The sequence below is a fragment of the Lates calcarifer genome, linkage group LG24 (assembly GCF_001640805.2).
Source record: "Lates calcarifer isolate ASB-BC8 linkage group LG24, TLL_Latcal_v3, whole genome shotgun sequence".
NCBI classification, from domain to species: Eukaryota; Metazoa; Chordata; class Actinopteri; family Centropomidae; genus Lates; species Lates calcarifer.
In genome coordinates, this window is record NC_066856.1 from 9178069 (window position 1) to 9191466 (window position 13398).

The 13398-nt window shown below is 40.4% G+C and overlaps 1 protein-coding gene across 1 annotated transcript in view; it reads left to right on the forward strand.

Moving 5' to 3' along the window:
• cntnap2a (contactin associated protein 2a) overlaps window positions 1-13398 on the forward strand; it is a 302841-nt gene that overhangs the window by 282657 nt on the left and 6786 nt on the right. The window contains 1 exon segment of the mRNA XM_018701983.2: window positions 3630-3723. Within this exon segment, the coding sequence (XP_018557499.1) occupies window positions 3630-3723 (94 nt within the window).

A 13398-nucleotide genomic window follows, 5' to 3' on the forward strand; every position in this document is an offset into this window, starting at 1 on the left:
TCACCAAATAATTCTAGAAAACCCACTGTACACTACCTACCCAACACCAAACAGCAGAGAGACAAAGTTAGCATGCTAGGTAAACATAAGCATTTATCAGCTTAGGAGCCATATGTTTCTTCTCCGGAGTTGGTGGAGACAAAAAACAGTGGTAAAAGGAGAGTGAGCATTGACCACCAAAAGTTCACCATAAAAAATATATGAAAATATGTCGATTTTGTGTTGTACAGCTTTTTTCTGTTATCTCCATGTTGCCGAAAAAGTTAGTACATTTTTAAATAGTTGTTCAAAAACATCTGCATGGTTCACCAGACCTTTTCTATAATGTGACCTCTAGCTAGAGCTTCAGCATAACAGCGTTGACAAAGTCAGACAAAATGTGCAGAACTTTAACTGAATGCTGGAATGTTTAAATCATTTATTTTATTTTGAATGTTCAAATGGAATTATAATTATAATCATTATGGGCTAATGTGTACACTTGCTAATTACTCCATGTGAAATTGGGATTGCAAATAATTGTATTATGCGTTGAAGCCTAAAATGCCAATTTTGTTATAGCATGCCATCAGCATTTGTAATTTAACCATCCCATTATTATTTTTGCATACATGGTCATCAGAGGCCTTGTTACAGCTGCTTTCATTTGAGATATAAAAACATGAGTGAGAGGCAGAGATATGAGTCAGATGCAATAAAAGTCAGCTATGCTGGTGGGCCCGCCAGTGGATCAAATTCAATTTCCAGGGTAAAAGAGAGAGCTGAGTGTTTACCTGAGGCTGCGGAGGTCTCACTTCTCTGCTATCAGGCTGCAAATCTTAAAGGCTTTTAGACAAGCGACTGTTTAGTTTAAAGACACGGCAGCAGAACTAGTGAGAAGACAAGTAGGCATGAGGTAATTGGAATCTGAGAGAAAAGGGAGCAGGAGAGAGGAGGAGAACAAAAGAAGAAGACAGAATAAGAGTCAGAGAGATGGGGGCAGGGGGTTGGAAAAAAAGTCTTCAGATAAAAAAAAGTAGACCCTCAATAGATGATAACAGAGATCACTTTGATGCATTTAGGTTATCTAACCCCTTTATAATCCTGAGGCTTACTTAAAGGCACAGATTTGCATGTGCACACAAATACCTGCCGAAATGTGTGAGCAGGCGAACAGAGCGCAGTGAACGAAGCAAGTGTTTGGTTTCTAGGCAGGCTGTGAGGTCTCGTCAGGTAAGCTCCCTATCAAAGGCAAAGCAGGGAGAGATCAAAATAAGTTCCCATCTCTCTATCTCTGACTTTTGCTTTCTCTCAACCTCTCGCACACTCCGAGGGTTTAGAGATGAAAGTGAGGAGTCCCTTCAGGCATCAGACATCTCATCTCTCTCCCCTCCTCTCCTCTCCGCTTATAGTTGTTGCTGTGATTGGTTGGTTGGTCATGGTGCGAATGGCTGGATCTAGGTGTGATGAGACAAGACAGTCATTCAGTAATTCACTTGATAATGATGTTAAACTCTTTATTCAAGTGAACAAAAGGAAATTAGCATTTATTTGCACTTTACTACTTGTCTAGATATCATTAAGGAAACAGTCTCCAGAATAGTAAAAAAGTTCTCAGTGTACTGTAAATTAGTTTGCATATATACAGCACATTGGCTAAATTAGATTCTTTTCTAGGACATAGTTAGGGAAATAGATTTCACCCATAGTTAATTTTCTCTTTGTCTAACCCCTGATTACTTTGCTTATGTAAGCTTTATGTAACCTAAGAGGCACCAACAGCGTTTCAAGGAGAAAATTGTGTTGTCTAAATGGTTCGGTGTAAAAGGAAAGGATCCCAATAATTGCAGTTGTAATTGACAAAGTTTGGTAAAATGAGGTTTCTTCCCTGGCTGTCCCCCTCTGCAGACCTTTTTGTGGGGTTTTGAGACTCAGACCGCCCTCCCTGCCTGTGCAGCCAATTTGTTTTCTCAGATAAAAGTAAATAAACTGAGCACAATTTAATTGTGCCCCATTATCCCACCCTCCAGTCACTGTGGAAAACAAAACCCACACAATGCTCCACTGAGACCAAGCTTTTGGAACGAATCAAATTAGGATATGCTGTGTGTGTGTGTAGAGCGAAAGAGGGAGAAAATAGTCCAGAGGGGTAGGCGGGAGAGAGAATTTTCTGTATGGGAGGACTCTACTGACTCAAACCTGTAAACAAGAACAACTACACACACACACACACACACACACACACATAAATCTCAACCCTTTAGTGACAGTCCAGTTCAGCTCCCAGCTAACAGGCCACAACAGCTATTCAGCACATCAATGGAACAAATTTCCAGTAAAACATGCGGTAACAAAAGTCATTGTTTTCAATCAACCTCCTTTTCACTGGCTGGGGTGGTTGTAATGCATTCTGCAGACTGGTGTACGCTGAGATACAGTTCTCCTGTGTGTGGAGAGAAGGACGGAAGGAGGATCTTTTATTTCTGGAACACACAGAAACCAATTTGTGGGGTTGAAATGGTTCTCGTCTATAGCACCGGCTGCAGCCTTCAAGCTAATTAGAAACTTCAGTGAAACAGCAATAACAAGTTAATTATGTTGCAGGGATATTAAAGTCATGTATTCCCTCCCTCCATCACCCTCTCTGCTCTCACATCTCCACTGACATTCTTCTTTGTAAACACGCTTCTTGTTCTCTCTCTCTCTGTTTTAAGTTCTTGGGAAAGGCTTTGAACCCCACGCAGACTTCAGAAATTGCATATTGTTAATTAATGTGTGATCACTTATCTCTAGTCCTGGTGAAGAGCTTTTTATTTACAGGATCATTACAGAAGCTCATTTTTCAATTTACGCTCAGCTTTGACTAGCTTGACTGAAAATAAAGGGAAAAAAATGAACAGCTTTACAATTAAGAGCTTTTCTGTAGTCATTTGGTCTGGTGTGATTTCTATGAGCATTCATGATAGCATAAAGTGAGCTTTGGGAAAAGTCCTTCTATATTTAGGATGTCATGCTTGTTGTTTTAAATGGGGATATTGTTTGGTAAACACCACTCAATGTGAGAATTTTCATGCATATTTCTAAGTTTATAGGGAATGATCACAGAAGGATAAAGATATCACAGGTGGATTTTCTGGTTCGTTCTTAAACTCAAATCCTCTATTAATTTTTGTAGAGTTCACAATCACATGCAAAATGACTGTATATCTGAGCAGCCTATCTTCTCCCAGTTAAGACATGAAGTGACTATGCCTTCAAATAAAGGCAATAAGAAATAGAACTGATATGCATGTGTATGTTAATTGATATTTACTGATTTACTTTGATCATGATTTTTGGGAGTAATATGAAGGTTTATTAGCCGAGTACGGAGCTATTTGGAGCTTCCTGGGCATTTTAACACCACAAGAGGGAGCCATTGAGCTTTTGATTATGCTCTGTAGTAGATTTACAGTCCCTGACAGCAATGAATTACCATTTCTTCTTCATCATTTTGTGTACTCTGCTTAATGTGCTGATGCAGGGCCTGGTCTGGGTCTTTTTTTAATGCTTTTGTCAGCAGTTTTAGACTCTTCAAAATGCAGATTCTAATATGTTATCTCTCTCTCTCTCTCTCTCTCTCTCTCTTCTCTCTCCTCCCACTGTTTCAGTTGGATCATTACCCTCCAGTCAGCTACACCCTCCCAGATGCCTCAGACACACAGTTCAACCTGATCAAGACGCTGTTCCTGGGCAAAGTCTATGGTAAGTGTGTCAGCTCGCCTAAGCCTTTCCTGCTCACAACCACTTTCACACTGCACAAAATGCTGTGTGCTGCTATGTGCACATTCTGTGATCATATATACTTTCTGCCTCATTCATAATTTTGTAGATCAACTCATACCACTCTGATCCCAGCCTACCATGGTTCTTTTTTTAGGACTGTTTATGTGCTCAAGTGTCTGATCATTCTGGTAATCATTCCAACTGAATTTCTAAAACGAGTCAGATAGATGCAATTGTGGCCACATAAAACAGACTTTTAGTAAAGTTAAATGTCCATGCAGTTTTCAAAATGTATTTTATTTGTGTGGGTTGACTCTGCATTCCCCAAGTTTATCAACTTGCCAAAAATAATCATAGTTGTCTCTCACACTGACAAGTCAGTTGTCATCTCTCTTGTCCAGAAGTAAAGGTCTGGACTTAAAGGCAGACTGAATGTTACAGTGTTGCCATTGTTATGTCATGTATGTTGATTTGAATACTCTGTATATTTGACAGTTTCACTCCATTCTACTTCTATCATTTCTTGCAGAGATGAGCCTCTTTAGATAAACCATCTCAGTTACAGTGGATCCTTAAAACTCAAATATATACTTAAATGAACATTAACAAATAGTTAAAGTGAATCAAGAATAGAATTAATTAGTAGAGATCCAAATATACACAAACAAAATCACCCCATTTGCTACTCATTAGACAAAATGCTGTAATTACATATCAAGTCCACTAGAGGAGGCCAGAGGACTTCAGAGGGTTATGGTTATTTGTGCAGAAAATAATCCCAGCTTCATCCATGTCTACCTGCATGGCTGTCAATGCACATTTGTGGCTGATGAGATTATGAAATCTGACAAATACTGTGCCAGGATGGAAACTGTCTCTTTTCTCATTAAAGTTACCTTGATATTTGGTCACTTCGCAATTAACTGTCCATGACTCCTACAGTGCTTGACCAGCTGAGATAACGTTCAAGCAAATGCCTAACCTTTACTTGAGGTGGATTTAGACACATTACTTGTGGGAAACACTGGCAGCGCATTGCTGAAGCTGATTCAATTGTGATTCATCTTGTGTTTTTTCCACTGGACTAAGATTATATCTCTCAACAAATCCCCACATCATTTACCCCAGTACCTTAGAACCTGATTACCCTAATTACCCTAATTATCAATAGCCAATGTCCTTAAGCTACAGCTGTGGTTTATGGCTTGATTTTGGTTGGTTTTATTAGCTTCTTTAATTATTCATAAAACACCTCTGATGAAAGATTGCACCTTACTGCAGCTTGCTGTATTTCATTCTATCCTATTCTTCTTCTCCTTCCCCTTCCTCTCCTCTCATCTACTTTGTCCTCTACCTCAAGTGCTGAGAAAGTCAGTGAGGTTGAAGTAATGGCTGACTTCACTTACCAGCCAGAACTATCGACCGCTACACACGCCACAAGACCCCTTGGGAATACAACACCATGCACGCTCACACTTAAATACATGAGCATGTACGTGCACACACAAAGCACAGCCATCCATCTTTGCCCAACTAACACGGCACAGATGCTTTAAGGACACACTGGACAAAGTCACCTCATATGCCAAAACTGTTTCAACTCATATGCAGCCTTCCACTTTACACATCAACAGACTCAGCTTAATGAAATAATACGTTTCTGTATTTTAGTAAACATCATTATACATATGGACATAACAAAGGAAAAAAATCATATAATGGGTTGAAAGAGAGAGCAGAAAATAGTAGGATGACAGACATATTGTGATCAGAGAGGCAGACAGAGAACGGAAGAAATGAGAACAAAAGCAGGCATTTGATTTTGCACATCTCATCAGATCTGTTCCACTTCTGTGTTGGGACCGCAGAGACAAGAGAGGCTGTCAGACAGCTGAGCTATCAGATTCTCTATTTCTGGGAGACAGAGACTCTGTGTTTGGTAAAGCACACATAAACACACACACATTGATCACAGCGACATCTCCTCTATCACCGCACAGTCTGCTGATTGTTAGCAGGGACGCTGTCAGAAAGGTGGCCAGAGATGATATCTGATTGGCCACCCCTGGTGCCCCACATACCAGAATCAGAAGATGATTGGTCGTTGGCTTTATAGCATCGTGGATGGATTACTGAAGCCTTTGTAAGAAGTGACTTTTAACATTGCTTGATGGTGAGTCAATTAAACAACCACAAAGAGATGCAACACAGGAGATGGAGAAGGGATGTAAAGTGACCACAAAGAGACACAAATGCAGATGCACAACAAATATAAAGACATAAATGATGCAATGCTGTCATTGTTTGTAGTGTTTCTGTGTCTCTCTCTGTCTTGGTGTCTTGCTCCTGTGTAAGAGGAGTGAGGAACCTTTTACTTGTCTGTGTCCAGGGGCCCTCTGTCTCATCTGTTAATGGCTGTAGGATATTTGGAACAAACAGCAACAGTTTATCAATATTATTTAATGCAAGAAGATTTAAAGTTATTAATTTGCCATTTATTTATTACACTGAATAAATAATGTAACTATTAATAATGTCCAGTTTATCGTTTTCAAGAACGAGGGCTTTAAATCTGACTCTTAACACATTTTTACTGATTTTACAAATGTGCCTCCCTTGTTTGAATCTGTCCATCAGTCTGTACTCCCCATTTAAAAGTTTTTAAGCTCGCCCCTAAATACAGATATTTCTACAAATATAACTGAAGAGTTGAATTTATAGATCAAAGCAGTCTGACCTGCCAGTCATACCACAACCAACTATGATTCCTACATCTCAGGGGCTCAGCAGCTTCCACTGTTAACAACTGTATGCCGCAGGGCAGCACAGTGGTTAGCACTGCGGCCTCACAGACAGATCTCAGCAACCAGCTGAGCTCTTTCTGTATTGAGTCCTCATGTACCTCCCCATGTCAGCGTGGGTTTTCTTCAAATGCTTCGGTTTTCCAAACACACTAAGTTCAGGTCAACTGGACACTTGCCACCAATCATTCAGCTTAAAAAAAAGTCAATAAAAACATTTCAAAATAAAAGTCCTGCCTGTGTATCTGTATTTTGTAGTAGTGCTTAGTTGTTAGATGATATTGCACATAACACTGAATGATCGATGTTGAACGACAGCAGGACTGTGGAGGCAAAACATTCAAGTTGTAATATATACTGGGTTTGACATATATTAGAGCCATAAAGCTACCGTGTGGAGTGATACTTACATTTATAGCTGTGTCAAAAACCACTCTTATTATTTATTATGTAGTGTACTATACTTATGCATTTCATTTGGCTGTCGTAATATTGTAAAATACATGCACTATAAAGGGCTCTCCAATTCCTCAGATTTTTCTCACCAATCTCAGGTTTACCATCTGTCAGGTAGCTGATAGTGTGCTGCAGATATAAGACCTAAAACTGCATATCATAAGAATGGTTAGTATTGGAGTTCAAAGAGTTAGTCAGTCGATGAGAATCAACATAAAGATAATCAGCAACAATTCAAATAATAATCGTTGTGAGTCATTTTGCTAATTTATAAGCCAAACAATCAATCAAGAAAATAAATTTAAGATTTATTGATAATGAAAATAATCATTAGTTGCAACCTTCATTAATATACCTGTTTCATTCCTGTATAAACTCACAAAATTCTAGTAAGATGAGGTTGAATGTTTGTAAAATAACAACTGACTATATTCTTGGGGTCAACACAATGTCACTCTGGTTTTTGGGAACAGAATCAACCTATTTATCCATGTGCGTATAATGCTTAGTGTACAGCTTATTTGTTGTGGCTGTCAGTGTCAATATTTCAGATTCAGGGTCATGAGATCTACAGTGTTTGCTGCCAAGGGTAATTGTCCTAAAGTGGTATTGATCATGAGGCACAGGGATGATTCAGCACATGCTATATGCTACTGAACTGCTGTAGCCTGATGCTTAATGTAACAGTATGCAGTATGTGTGTGTGTGTGTGTGTGTGTGTGTGAGTGTATGAAGGTAACTGTATCCTTACATTAGTGTTTAACAACATATTTATGCATGTAGGGATGCATGTAAGAGTGCATGTATTTCCTTTCCTTGCATGCATTTGTGTGTGGGTGTGGGTGTGTGTGTGTGGGTTTGGGTGAGTGGGTGGGTTGATGTATTGCCTATGGGTCTGTCCTCCCTAGATCTCTGCATCCCAGTGGAATAGATGGGGGAGATGAGTCATACATCAGCCAGAGCAGCAGGCACGCTCCCAACCTAGTCCTCAGTGCTACAAATCTGTCAAAGTGTGTGTGTGTGTGTGTGTGTGTGTGTGTGTGTGTGTGTGTGTGTGTGTGTGTGTGTGTGTGTGTGTGTGTGTGCCTGGACTGTATATGAGTGTGTCCATCTAAGGGAATAGATTCAGAGCCAAAGGCAGAGAGAAAGTAATAGAAATAGTGACACTGTCAAAGTGCTATCAGAGACTGATGATTGTAGCCCTGAGGGCTGGTTGTAAAGGACATGTACATCAGTACCACACTAAAATTCTGATTTCTCTCTTGTATTTTTTCTTCCCCTTGCCCCTCTCATTCTGCCAACATGTCACTGTGGGAGCTGCCAATTATTTTACACAGGCTTCAAGTCACACTGATGATTCAAGGTGAAATGGCTTTATTCTGAGGAAGTTAAAGGCATAATAGCTGTCATTTGCATTCAGAGGTCTTTTCACAAGTTTGGCTTTTTCATGTGCTTTTATTTTAAATTGGGCCTTTTCTTTCAGTTCAAACACACGCAAATGAATCAAAGAGTCTATTTCACCAGGGCACACCATGATCCAACTTCCTATTTTGTACAGTACTTTGCAAACTTTAAGAAAACAGCCCTATGAATCAAGCTTATCAGTATTATTAAAATAATAACAAAACTGCAAGTACATCCATATTCACATGAGCATGCACAACTGTGTTTTAACAACCATTAACTGTCAACCATCCGCCTGTGTAACTGAAGTCTTTCCAGCACCATAAGCAATGAATGTCATGTCTAGATCTCTCCACTGAGCAATTTATCTCTCCCCGCTAATCCATCTGTCAATATACCATCTTGCAGATTAAGATTTAAGTAGCACAGCTGATGTTTAGAAACTGTTTCCTTCCTTTATAATATTAACTTGAGCATAGAAAATTAAACAAGCCTTGCTTTTAACATGTTGATGTGTCTTGTTTACCTGAGAAAGAGGTGGCACCAAGATTTATTATGGAAATAAAGCAAGCCAGTAGAGATAGTGAGATGCTGTGGGCAATGTTCTGCTGGGAAACCTTGTGTCCTGGCATTTGTGATATAATCATTGCTGCAGACCTCATGGCAACTTAGTATTCCCTGATGGCAGTGGTCTCTTTCAGCAGGATAATGCTCCCTGACATACTGTAAAGGTTGTATAGGTATGTTTTGATGAGCGTGACAAAGAGTTCAAGGTGTTGCCCTCCAGATTCCCCACATTTCAAACCAATCGAGCATCTGTGGGATGTGCCCGATCCATGGAACTTTGCAACTTACAGGGCTTAAAGGATGTGCTGGAGCTCATGCCTGGGTTGGGTTAGAGCTGTTTTGGTGGCAAGAGGAGGACCTACACAATAATAGGTGTTTTTAATGTTGTGGCTGAGGACTTGTCAGAGGACAATGCTGATAGTTTTTGCCTGTTATTAATTAATTAAAAATGATGAGCAGGGCATCACTCCAATTAAACAGCTTATTAATTCACCAACTACAGCAGATGCCACTTGGCATGCTGAGGAAAGCATTTGCTTGAAACATCAGGGCATTAATAAATCATTTCATTGAGCTGCTGTCCTGCTGATGATGTTTTTTGGGGGGTTTCTGTTTTTGAGGATTCAGCACCCAGCTCTCCATAGTGCAGCTGAGCTGGTTGATTCGATCAAACAACCTAATTAAGCACAAATCATGTATACTTTACATTACTGCTGACCATTTTCCAAAGCATGCCACGATGAAGTTTAATCAATCTCTTGTGCTTCCAGGAAGAGACTGGTTCAATGTCTGTCTTTTGTGTTCTGGCCACCAGACGTCCTGAGTCTGATTAAAGCACTGATGAACCCTGATGTTAGATGAGGCTGATAACATAGAGGACTTTTCTTTCTTATCTATGTCCGAGCACTGCATCTCTGTGTGGTAATTCTATAATCTCGATCGCCTCAGTCCGCCTTTTGAATCAAGATGAACGTCCCCAAACGTGGTCTCTGTGTTCAAGGATGACATCATACAATCATCCCTGGCTATTGCCACTAGTTGTACTTTTGCCTGGTCAGTCCTGATCCATGCCAGCATGGATCCGGTATCCTGGTTTTCTCCAGCTGCTGTGTCAGAGTGGGGGTGGGACTGCACTGCAGAGAGAGAGAGAGAGAGAGAGAGAGAGAGAGGGAGAGGGAGGGAGAGAGAGAAATGCTTTCTAATGTGGCACTGTGTTAAGGGATTCACGTAGCGGAGAGAAAGAACGAGGGGAAGAGGAGGAAAGGAAGCTGGTGTGGCTCATAAACTGTTTACAGACACTGATGCAAACTCCACATAGGTAACTACAGTTGTATGCATATGTGTGTGTGTCTGTGTGTTTGTGTGTGTGTATACCTGTGTTTTCATCTGTATGTATTAGTGCATATGCATGACTGTGTGTTTCAGTGTCAGTCTCTCAAATGTAAAATGTAAATTGAATTTATAGCTTAACATACAAAATAGAGCCTTTCTTCTTAATGATTTCCTCACAGATTGATGTGAAGCCACATTTTGTTGATGCTTTTGAATTTCATTTTAATTTTACACCCCATTACTGATTGGATTGCAGGCAAATTTCACAGAACCCTGGTGTGTATGTGTATGGTGTGAGTCATAAGGAAAAATGAGCCATCACAGAGAGTGTTATGTTAATTATATAATTGTTCTGCTTGTTACTGCTGCATCTCTGCAATGTCAGGAGGAAGCTAGAGGTGGCAGTGATGAATACACCTGCTAGCGTGTTTGATATGTGAAGGTGTTGCAACCACAGGTGTATTCTCCATGTCTAGAACTAAGAGCCATACATCTGCTGCAGCTCTCTTGTCGCTCCTCGTTCATCTGTCACGTCTCTCTACCTCCACCTCTCTCGCTGTCTTTTTCTTAATTCATCATTCTCTGTTCCTCCACCTCTTCTCTTTACATGTCTCTATTCAATGTAGTTCATGTCAGTTTGGTTCCAGTCATAGTCATAGTCACAGCCTAATACTGTGTAAGTGTATAAGGATAAAAAATCAAAGATTCAAAGAAAAAAGTTGTGGCCAATCCGTTTTTTGCTTTATTATGAAACACTGCACTGGACAGCATAGCATAGAGGAAGATATGTAGAGGAAGCATTTTTCTCAGGAAATATACAAAATACACAAATTCACAGAGATTATAGGTGCAATGTCTTTCTCACAGAATATCTATTCCTCACTCACTTTTTTCTCCTTCTCACTCATTTTTTCTTTAATTTAATAATTGAATTTCTTTAAAATCTGTCTGCCTTTCTCTCGTCCCTTTATTCTGTCCCTGACTGTGGTACATCAGCCATGACCAATGAGTGTGTGTGTGTGTGTGTGTGTGTGTGTGTGTGTGTGTGTGTGTGTGTGTGTGTGTGTGTGTGTGTGTGCGTTCATGCATGTGTGCCTTTCTACGTTACATATTTGTTTTTGTGTTACAAAGGGTGTGGTAGGTGGCTCCACATTGATATTCTTTTGATGAGTCTCAGATGCATCATACTTTCATTAACACCCCCCCCCCTTTTTTTCTCTCCCTCACCCCTACATCAGCTTCCATTTGTTGCCATGGCAACTGTGTTTGATCTCCTCTACCCTGCCCCTCCATTTGAGCACCCTTCTTGTCACCCCATTTCTTTCCCACTCCTTTTTTTTCACTCAGACGCACACACACACACACACACACACAAGAGAGAGACTCTCCTCTGTGTTTTCTCCTCCTCATCCTCCTCTCATGTCTCTCACCTTTTCCCTCCCCACCACCACCAGCCCTTTTTGGAGAGGCAGTCACACACTCCCCCTCTGCTAGTTCTGCAGTTCTCTCCATCCTCCCTTCTTTTTTCATTGAAACTATAGTTTTTTCTTCCCTCCATACAATTATCACTCCTCTCACCCTCCCCAAAATACACCCCCTACACATTCTACCCACACCAAACCACTCCTCGTTTTGTGAGGTGCTAGCTCACCTTTTGAATTATTCATGTGATGTCATTGGTCACCCTGGTGACTCAAAATCAGGAGGTGCTATCCTCCTTTCAACATGCTGACCTTGTCGCTGTTGTGTCAGTCTGTATGTGTGTGTGTGTGTGTGTTTTGTTGGATGTGTGAGGGGTCACATATGGCACATGGTACAACACAATTGTAGAACCCACTTGTAATCATATGTAATGGTACATTTCATCATTGCAGTCTCAAGGGAGATGGATTAGTCTCTGCTCTGTTCTAATCATGATTAGTGTATGGAGAGCTGTGTGTATTTGCCCATGTTGTATTGATTAGTCTGGAAAGGCCATTTTGAAGTCCACCAGACCAAGCTGATGATCAGCGCTTGATGACTGGTTCTTACAAGGTGATAATGAACCAGGGATGGCCACACTATCCATAAAAATCACAATATACAGTGTAGTCTTGTCACCTCATGAATCTTATAATGTTAAGTTTTTGTTGAGAGAGCATAACAAATGTGTTGATTGAATTTATAGCCCTGTTTGTGTGCTTGTATTTTGTTGCATTTCATTTCAGCATTACTTCTTTTCTTCCTGTATGGTTTATCCATACAGCTGAATCAACGCCTGTCTAATACAGTCCCATAAAAACTAAACACTCACAACTTCGCAAAGGTGGTATTTTTACAGGGCTCATATATCAGATTTCACCAGCAATCCATGTGCCTCTTGTGCTTCCATTAGTACTCAATGATATGATGCCATTAAAATCATTGAGGCCTCTTATCAGCAACAGCCTTGCCCTCAGTTGATATTAAACGCACCACGTTATGAGTACTATGTGTTATTTTAACAGGAATCATCTGCTTTCTGATGAACACTCTCTTGTGAATCACTGGTCCCAAAAAAAATCTAGAACAAGGGAGGCTTGTCGGCTATTCACTCCGCACTTGCATTGTATGCAAAGCAGCCTGTTACTTCCTAACAGAGAGCCTATTAGTATTCACACACAGGCCTCTGCAGTGTTCAGCACAGGTTGAGGCGTACAGGAGAGAGAGGACTTGTATTCATATTCATATTCTGTATTCATAAGACTGTTGTTATTGGTATTCAGCTCACTGTGCTTACTGTAACGCTTCTTTCCCTCCTGTGTCTGTGTGAGTCTGTCTCTCCACCTGTTCTGCACACCCCCACACATATGCAGATTCATACACACTTGCAGTTACACACCATCCACAACATTCTCAAGGTGTGAAGTGATTGATGGCAGGTGCATTTGTCTTGTTGACCAGTGCCTCATTAGAGAGGTGATGCTGAGCCACATTTGAGTTTTAACTAAACGTATTTATGCCTCATCTTGCATCCAAAGTGGTTTTGTGTGAGAGCTGCAGCAGAACCTGTATCAAGTGTCTGTAAAATGATTGTTTTCATCACACAAACAGATACAGTATACACAGTGTAAGT